The sequence below is a fragment of the Etheostoma cragini genome, chromosome 19, assembly GCF_013103735.1.
Source record: "Etheostoma cragini isolate CJK2018 chromosome 19, CSU_Ecrag_1.0, whole genome shotgun sequence".
Lineage (NCBI taxonomy): Eukaryota > Metazoa > Chordata > Actinopteri > Perciformes > Percidae > Etheostoma > Etheostoma cragini.
In genome coordinates, this window is record NC_048425.1 from 8,295,155 (window position 1) to 8,305,005 (window position 9,851).

The 9,851-nt window shown below is 40.6% G+C and overlaps 1 protein-coding gene across 1 annotated transcript; it reads left to right on the forward strand.

Annotated features, from left to right (window-relative positions):
- Positions 1 to 56: 56 nt before the first annotated feature.
- Positions 57 to 9,845, forward strand: rab1ba (zRAB1B, member RAS oncogene family a). The gene is made up of 6 exons (XM_034856894.1): positions 57 to 375; positions 4,901 to 4,973; positions 5,112 to 5,207; positions 7,446 to 7,541; positions 8,086 to 8,217; positions 9,448 to 9,845. Exons 1-6 carry the CDS (start codon positions 362 to 364, stop codon positions 9,640 to 9,642), a joined length of 606 nt encoding a protein of 201 aa, XP_034712785.1. The 5' UTR covers positions 57 to 361; the 3' UTR covers positions 9,643 to 9,845.
- Positions 9,846 to 9,851: the final 6 nt, after the last annotated feature.

The window sequence follows — 9,851 nt, forward strand, 5'->3', positions numbered from 1 at the left end:
ACAACTCCCACTACCACTCTCGATTCGTCCTGTTTCTGAACAATGACACGTCAGGTCACGTCACTACCGCACCTGCGCAGCCATCTTGAGCCTTTAGCAAGCAACGGACAAGGCAGAAGAAAATAGGAGTGAAATACAACAGCCCAACCTGAGAAAACAGGGATATGTCCGCTAGAATCAAGGATATATGAAACAATAAAGGTCGAATACAGTGGAACGACCACGGGACAGTAACGGAGACGGTAAAACAGCCATCTAAGTGCCTCGGATACCCGGACCTAACGTTATACAAGTCATCTTTTTTGCCGGAGTAGGAAGGAAGAGTCGATTCGCCGACAGAAAAAACACATTCAGTGAAACCATGAATCCCGAATAGTGAGTTTAAACGTTACGTTGTAATGTGAACACTGTTGTGTTCATTTATAAAGCAGCATTATACTTTATGTGGTGTGACCTTATATAAAAAATGCATGCTAATTACTCAATCGATTAGTGTATTGTCAAACACCAGCTAGCTGGCTCCCGTGAACAGGGCGCGGACAGCTTCTTCTTTAATGTGTCAGTCTCGCGTACGGGTTTTCTTTAAACGTCAGCTGACAGTTCGCTCGTGCCACACAGTGACGGCTCTGGCACGCGATCTTTTCACGGGACAAATAAACGAACAGTCCAGGTTGTAGAACTAGAGTAAAAACGTCGCCGCATAGTGCACTATGGTAATCAATTGCACATTTATTTTACTACCATTAAAATAACTAGCTACTATATTAGCCGAAATAAAACGTGGTTACCAAAACCTTATCTTGAATGCTGTCGTATCTGCTATGTGTGTTAGCTTCTCTGCATAGCGTACAGTGTCGGGGCTAATGCTAAATAAAACGGCAGGTAACATAGCAGGTTTTTTGACGGCTGATCTGCAGCAGTATGAAATAATAGGACTCCCGCATGTCACTGAATCTGTCTGTCGGTTCTGAAACGCCTCCTATGGAACCCTGTATAACTAGCTTAGCTAACACCTCCACACCCTTAGCAGACAGTCTTTATTTCTATATCTGTTTACACACACACATACACATACACATACACACACACACACACACACACACACACACACACACACACACACACACACACACACACACACACACACAGTATAACCTTGCCTCTCGTTAGATATGCTTTAATATTACCTACAGTTGTACACTAAATCTTAAGCTGCACTTGCAGATTTTTCATCTTCAACGATTTGGTGCCATTTTTTATTAAGGCACCCCTTAATAACTTTACCAAATGGGCGTATTAATGGTTATCAAATCTAATCATATTTTGGGTGCCACGTCATAAAAGAAATCTATTTGACTGGTGTTTATCTTCCTCAAGCGTGACACATGTCTTTGTTACTCACTCTTAATTCAACCAGGAAAGCCCTTTTCCATTGGATCAATTTACCACGTATATATAGTTTTTTTAAAGACTAAATTTTTAAACAACAATGGACTAAAATCAAGTTCTCAACAGCTTATATACACTCAATAGGTTGTTTACCCCTTATTCAGGATTAATTACCATAACTGCGGACCCTGTTGCCAAAATGTCTTTCATTGCTTAATGTAAACGGTTACATTTTTTTGTTCAAGCCAGAGTTCTTGAATGCGTCAGTGTTCAGGGTTGTCTTAACTTGACTTAAGAGTTTTGCCTGAACAAAACACGGCCTAAAACTAATACTACAATTAGAGTGGTCTGATCAGAGAAGAAAACAGCCAGAGCATTTGGGGCCAGTTATAGTAGTTTATGGTGTTCATATACATCAGACCAGTTTAGTCAGTACACAACAAGTATTGAGGTTTCATACTGAACTGCCTTATACATGTTACATCTCCTTTGACAGCCTTCAACAGTGGGTTTTACATTAGTATTTTGCCTGCCTACTTACTCCTCCTAGATTTTGTACAATTTTAATTGTTCTTGTAATCCTTTGTGATTCTACACAACAATTTACATTCCAGAAATTTGATTCTTTTGTTAAATGAAAAAGGGTGTTTGTAGAAAAACCTGTTCATATTTTTCAGTGGTACCAGAAAAAGCAACCATTTGGACTGTCTGTCACCAGATCTTGCACTAGTGAAAGGTTTCAAGCGATATATTGGCACTTATCTGGCAGTAAAAGGTGTTACCATTAACACAATAACTATTGTTAGCTGGCAGGTTTTGTTCAGTTGCCTTTTCCATATCGCACAGTTTAGGTATATATAAGGCTATGCACCTGGAATGCTAGTTGCAAAATGACATCTGATGGACCCTTATCAGTCCGCATCAACACACGCTATAGTTGTGTAGAAATGTGATCTAGGCTGCTGCATCCAGTGTTTGGGAGATATTGCCAGTTGATCGAATGTCGGGCTGTGCTACACGACAGGTCTCAGTTTCCTATGACACAAGAATAGCAGTAGCATTGGGCAATTCTCTACAGCTGTTGTGCAGTGTGTCAACTTCATGTGATGTTGTTTTCCTCTCAGTGATTGGGTGGGGTGGAGGGGGGTGGATGTTGTTCCATCATTTTTGGGAGAACCTGCTAGTAGAAGGACCGGGTATCAAACCTCAACAGAACGACTTAAAAAAAAAAGGTTGTAAATAGTAGTGTTTAGGTATCAGTGTTGAGTTCAGGTATAGGCACTAAAAAAAGTTGTAGGTGTTACCGGACCAGTCCTAATCCTAGTACTGGATTAACCTGCCCAAGGGCCCCGGGCACAAGTCTGTGCTCGGCCCCAGTTAACACTCCCAGTCCTCCTCCCCATCGCTGTACATTCTGTACAGTTAGTCTATGTCAGATTACTGCCTAACCCTAGAATTGTTTTATTATTGACAGTTATTATTAGTGCAAACAGTAGTTGGACAAAAACTCTTTGGTTGGTTGGTTGTTTATGTATGCACCATTCACTAAGGCAAATTCAACTTAAGTGTAACTTGTAATTGTGGCGATAAACCCTTTTCTGATTCTGAAATCTATACTCAAGGTCCCCTCACTACTTTTTTCTGGAGCTTTCAGCCGCAACAAATAAAATGGTTTAAAGCGCCAGGGAAAAAAAAGGTGATAATTGGACCTTAAATTAAGATATTTTGATTATGCAACACAAAAGGTAGCATTGTCCCAAGCTGATCCTAAGGATTGATATTGCAGCCGATCAATTGATCGGTATTGGCTAAAATAAGGCAGATTAAATCCATTTATTTCTTTATTGTACTCTTTACTGCAATGACCTTAGGTTTTACCAGTTAAAATACTAAACGCTAGTGGCAGCAGATTAAATCAGCTGTCACTAATTCATTTTATTTCTGTGAGTCACATGACTTGTGAATCTTGGCTGTTGTCTGGTTAAAGTGCTCGCTGCAGCCGGTGCCTGTGCTTGGCCAAATGGAAGAACCTCCACGCTGTAACACTGCTGGACTGAGTGCTTCTGTAGCTTCAACAACTTCAACACAATGGTACCTCTTCTCTAGGAAAAGGATCAGCTGATCAACTGATCGTCAGATTCAGGATTCATATTCTCCTAGTTAGTTATCATATCAACACTGTAAACATGAATGTAACAATGTATATTCACCAGTTATTTCTCCCAAGCTAAACACTAGGTCAAAAACCATTGAGGTGTCCTCTTCCTCTTGTTACATGAATGTACAGTAGTCTCCACTTTAGAGTTACTGGTCCTGTGATCTATGGTGTCCATAAATTTACAGGATTGTACAATTAGGATACCTTCTCAAAATTGTACAATACTCCCAAATTATCCTCCCACTTAACTGGACAACACAAATTGTGTGCTAAGAATGGCAAATCAAATGCACATGGAAGAGGAACAAACGGCATCCTTTTATTGTTAAAGAGTACAAGAAATATTAATCAACTAAAATAATTTAAGGTGCTTTGGTCCACTTGAGAAACACCCATGTACCGCATTTTATGTGTTGCTCTTCATAACAGACTTATTTTAAAACACATTTGCAACGTAATTAGCCTTTTCTAATTATCTCAACAACTGATATATTCCCCAAACAGTTTATAGAGCAATTGTAATTTTTTGGGGAATAAAAGCATCAGCTCAAGACATATAAAGTAAATTGAGCCAGGATTACTAGGTTTTGTGAAACCCCTCAAGGTCTTTAGTATTTAGACTGGATTTTGGAGATGGACATGCTACAGGTTATAGTAATGTGTATAGTATTGACTTGAATAAGGCTGCAGTGTGCTTGGCCAAGTCTCAGAAGTGCCCTGCAGTGTAGCTTTTAAGTATGGACGCCATCATTAAGAGAAGCTCTAAAATAAGCTCAATTTAATCAACATTTAGGTAAACATAGGTATTGTATTGTACTAGGTATTGACGCACAAACACAAAAAAAACAACTAGGGATGCACGGATCCAATTACTGGCTGGATTAGTGTCATGTTACCATACATATATGTCAATTGAATTAGCACAAACCAAATGACACTCAGTAAGCGTGGAGCTTTGGGGTCAATTTTGTATACTTCTTTGTGTTTAATTGTGTAAGAAATCCTAAAACAACAATGAATGTATCCATTATTAAGTCGTGTGTGTGTTTCAAAGCCTGATAGATCTTCTCCCTCTGTGCCACTCTGTGAACTAATAGGCTTCGGGGTGAGAGCCCCAGACAGAGTAGGGAAGACAGAAAGTATTGTGAGACAGATTAACATTTGTTGACACTAAGGAAAAATGATTTTTTTTATACTGCGGCATGTAAGGTGGTCTAAAATAATGTTCAGGTAGCTGTACTAACATTCAGGTGTCATTAATGGTAGTGGTGTGTGTCAGCGCTTGTATCAGCTGTGATATTACATGTGGAAGGTTTAGACATGTCCTGGTAACCTGGATTGTTTTTCTTTCAGTGACTATCTGTTTAAGCTCCTGCTCATTGGAGACTCTGGAGTAGGAAAGTCCTGTCTTCTGCTGCGCTTTGCTGTAAGTAGCTCTGTCACACCCTCTTAAACATGTTTTTTAATTACCGGTATCTAATTGTCTCCGTTTTGAGCGCAACCTTTTTGTCTGTCCTCATTCTGCTGTTGGTCTAACCCCGTCCTGTTGTGACTCTCTCTGCAGGACGACACCTACACAGAGAGCTACATCAGCACCATCGGAGTGGACTTTAAGATCCGCACCATCGAGCTGGATGGCAAGACCATCAAACTGCAGATTGTGAGCATGCGCACAAGCGCGCAAGCACGCACGCACGCACACTCACTCACTCAATCACTCACTCACTCACTCACTCTCTGTAACGCTCACTTGAGCTATGCCTGATATCCAGCCATTGTTATCAAAACACAGAAGCTGTTTTTGTGTTGTGTGTGTGCATTCAGACCAAGCTGTAACTGGATCCTGTGTTTTTTTTTAAGGTAACAGGCTATGCCACCTCAAAAACATCCAGTTTGTTAAGCAGGCGTACAGGCACTCTGCTCATACAGTACATGTACTCAGAAAGTGAAAAGCACATTGAGTAGTGGAGTTCTGTGCCTTAGCTTTTATAGATCACTTTAAACACACCTGGAGATAAATGGAGTTACTGTAAATGTTGTAATTCGGGAGTCATTCAGGCCATTTTCACTGCAGACAAGAAACACCGAGTAACCTTGAGCTTCTTATTGCCTGAACTTGTCATAACCTTGTGAGGCTTAGGTGATAGTTTCTTCTTTGTGTTTCCACTGTATTTACAAACTGTTACGTTTCAGATATACGTCCTAAACCAACTATACTTTGTAACACATCATGCGTAACATACATCCCTTTTATGAGCCGTCGGTATGCGATTGAAGTTCAGGACAGCAATGGAAGAAGTGAAACTGATATTGTTGTTGATTTCTTGGTCTATCTTGTGAAATATTTTGGTCTATAACCCCTGACTGCAGCTCCCTCTGAATGGCCTCTTGTACGGCTGCTCGATGACTATTATTTTGGTCAATATTGAAATCACGATTATTTAACATGATTACTCATTGTCTTTTGGAAAGATGTTGCAATTAATGTTATTATTAAACAGTTTATACAGTTTAACAAATTAACAGTGAAAACACCGTGAACTGTGAAATTTCCCTTACACTTTGCCTTTTGAAATTTATTTTCAATTACCGAACACAAGACAAAATAAGAGCCTACTACTAAATGTAGTGAGTAAAATAATAGTTTTTTTCCCTGATTTTTTTAATTTATGTAATCAGTAGGAGCCAAAATCGTAATCATGATTATAATTTCAATTAATTGCACAGCCATAGCCTCTTGTCCATCAAACATTCTTTTATCAGTTTAAATTGACCAGTTGTATTTGTTGTAGTTGTTCTTGTTGTAAGACAGCACTTCCTCCCACCCCTGAAAGTACCTGGCACTGGGATTTAGTATCACTTCCTAAGCAGTGCTCAAATTTATTTCCAAGAACACTCCTCCAAATAGGGAGGACAACAGTGGAACAAAAGCAGCACACATATGACAAAAGAGAAAAGGACCATTTGCATTTGCTTTTGAGTTAAATATATTAAGCCTAAAACATATTTAGTTACTTTGTTTACTTGGTTATTTTTGTAAACAAAAACGGCAAAAGATTGCTGCAGTCAGTGAAACAAGCTCCAATGTGAGTTAATAGGCAATGTTGCACCTTCAGTTTACGCCTTTTAGTGGATGGAAATTGATGGTGCACATTTGCCAAATAGGGAACACATTGCAGCCCGGTTCACGGCTGCTGCTCACAACGTACATGCTGGGCAAATTTACAAGATTGTTGTTCACATCAGTCACTAACTGCTCACAAAAATATAGGACAATATGGGCCAGGTTAACGACAAACTGAAGTTACCCTTTAAGTGGGACTTGGGACTCTGGCTTGGATAAGTTTCACTAAACTAAGTTTAGTTAATCAGATTGGGTTTGTGTTCCCATGAGTTCAAAGCAGAAGTGGAGGGACGCTCACTTTCAGTCACGGATAGCAGGACAAAACTACAGTCCACAAGGGCTGGGCAATATGGAGAAAATCCGATATCACAATATATTTTACCAAATACCTTGATATCGATATAATATCAATATATTGCCCTGCTCTAGAATCCAATGTGTCCTTAACAAACACAGAACTAGAGCTGATGACACTGTTCACATACACTCCACAGTCAACTACATTAAAGTATACGCTTATTTATTTCTCCTCCTGAATACTTTAAATGAATAACAGCTGTTTCTAAAATAAAAAAACAGTTTTAAAATATTTTCTGATTGTTGTGGCCACCACGAACAAAGGAAGGTCGTTTATAAGAATGTTAAGATTGGGCCTTTAGCTTTACTCTTTTAGCTTGTAAATGGATAGGAGGTTTTCATTCAGTTATTCAGAGTCTTTATAGTATAGTATTTTGTTGTGTTGATTTCTAATATTTTCTCTCTTGCTGTTCTCAGTGGGACACTGCAGGCCAGGAGAGGTTTCGTACTATCACCTCCAGTTACTACCGCGGGGCCCACGGCATTATAGTTGTGTATGACGTGACAGATCAGGTGGGTCAGCCCTCTGGACTTCTTCCTCAGAGTAGGAAATCAGTCCAATACTGTATTGCATTACTAGTTAGTAACCTTCCTTAGTAAGTTATATTTACTACTCAAAATATTTTGAGGTTTAACGTTGTGAGTGAGGTTTCTTCAACCTAAAATTTGCAGGGTTCTTCTTCAAAAGTTTTCAATAATTGGCTAGAAAACACCATTGTTTGTTTCAACACAAAGCACACATTTGGTAGGAAACAGTTCTGTTCATCTGATGAACTGAAATCCATCGACAGGCAATCCCAAGTGTTTCTGCTCCCAGCTTTAAAAAAAAAAAAAGATGAGAAGAGTTAAATCACTTAAGAGCTCAACAAATAGTGAACATTAGAACCACGTGACAAATAGTATTGACTGCAGGGCTTATTGAGTATTATTGTTTTAATAGATGCAGAATGATGAACTACAATTCCCTGTAACTGTATTAACTCCACTGCTCAGCCTCAGTAGTGTTAAAATCCTGTAATCTCCTGTTTGTCATGCTCATTCTCTTGTCATTGCACAGGAGTCCTATAACAACGTCAAGCAGTGGCTTCAGGAAATCGACCGCTACGCCAGTGAAAATGTCAACAAGCTTCTGGTGGGCAACAAGTGTGACCTGACCACTAAGAAAGTAGTGGACTACACAACAGCCAAGGTAAGGCTGCATGGTGAATGGAGGGACATTAACATGTTAATTATTGGCCTGTATGAGGGAGGGATGCACTAATACGTCTGATTAGCTTAAGGGGACGCCAATAAAGAAATAATCAACAAAGAACATTTAAACTAAAAGTTTGTATTGAGAGTGCCTGGGTAGCTCACCTACAGAGGCTCAGTCCTCGACCCAGAAGATGTGGGTTTGATTCCAACCTGCAGCCCTTTGCTGTATGTCATACCGCCTTTCTCTCCCCTTTCATGTTGAAGCTGTCGTGTCACAAACAAAGGCCTAAAATGCCAAAAAATAATCTAAAAAAAAAAGACATTGAGGGGATTGCAATTACATGGACTATAATAGTTTATGTGTCCAAGTTAAGGCCTGGAGGCCAAATTCGGCCTTTTGCAAGTTTTGATCCGGATATCAATTTAGGTTCACAACAACATTTTGGCCCGACTACTTGTGCACCGCAGCAAACAAGTCAGGAAACGATTTTGGCAGATTTTCTGACTTTGAGCCATTGAAATTCACACACAACCAGAGAGCTGCTTTTCTCTTTAAAGGTCCCATGACGTGGTGCACTTTGAATGCTTTTATACAGGCCTTATTGGTCCCTTAATTCTGAAATCTCTTGCCCAAAATTCAGCCTTGATGCAGAATTACAGTCACTAGAGCCAGTCCCACAATTGGCTTTCCCTAGTATTTGCCATTTCTGAGTCTGTAGCTTTTGAGGAGGAGAAAGGGGTGGGGGGGATCTGGCCTTGACCAACTGCCACTTTGCTTGTTTGAACGCCATGATGTCTCTTTCTCATGGGCGGGACAAATTCTCTGGGCGGGCAAAGCAGAGAAAGGGGAGGTAACCTTTCCCATCTGAGCTTTCATTTTTTCAAAGGCAGAGCAGGATGACCAGGGCTTGGTTTACACCTATCACCACTTATAGCCACTGGGGGGCCATAGGCAGGCTGAGGCATTAATAATGTTAAAAAAATTCATAAAGTGACATTTTCACGCCATGGGACCTTTATAAAAAAGCGTGTCAGTGAACTATACACGTCTGGCCCTTGATGTGATTCTCATTTTCACTGTGTCCCTTAGTGAGTTTGACACCCTTGGCTAACATGTTCAATTCAGTATAATGTCCACATGTTTTTTAATCCTCTGTGTCCTCCTTGGCTACTAGCATCTGTTGGTTCCCTGTAAGTGTTTTGCTTTTTTTTTTTTTTTTTGCAGGAGTTTGCCGACTCTTTGGCCATCCCCTTCCTGGAGACAAGTGCCAAGAACGCCACCAACGTAGAGCAGGCTTTCATGACCATGGCTGCAGAGATCAAGAAGCGCATGGGTCCTGGGGCCACAGCCGGCGGTGACAAGCCCAACTTAAAAATTGAGAGCACTCCCGTCCGGCAGTCTGGAGGGGGCTGCTGTTAAAAGACCCCTCGCCCTCCCTCGACCCACCACCCTGACCATCACTTCCACCAAAAACTCCCTTTCTTCTTCTGCTGTGTTCCCTCCCATCATCTCCGCCACTTCCACACCCAACCAGTCCTCCATAACACCCTGTAACCCTCTCCCCCCTTCTTTCAGCCCGCCTGGACATCCGGGGACGGTTGGCCAAACAGAAGAGTAAACTGTAAGAG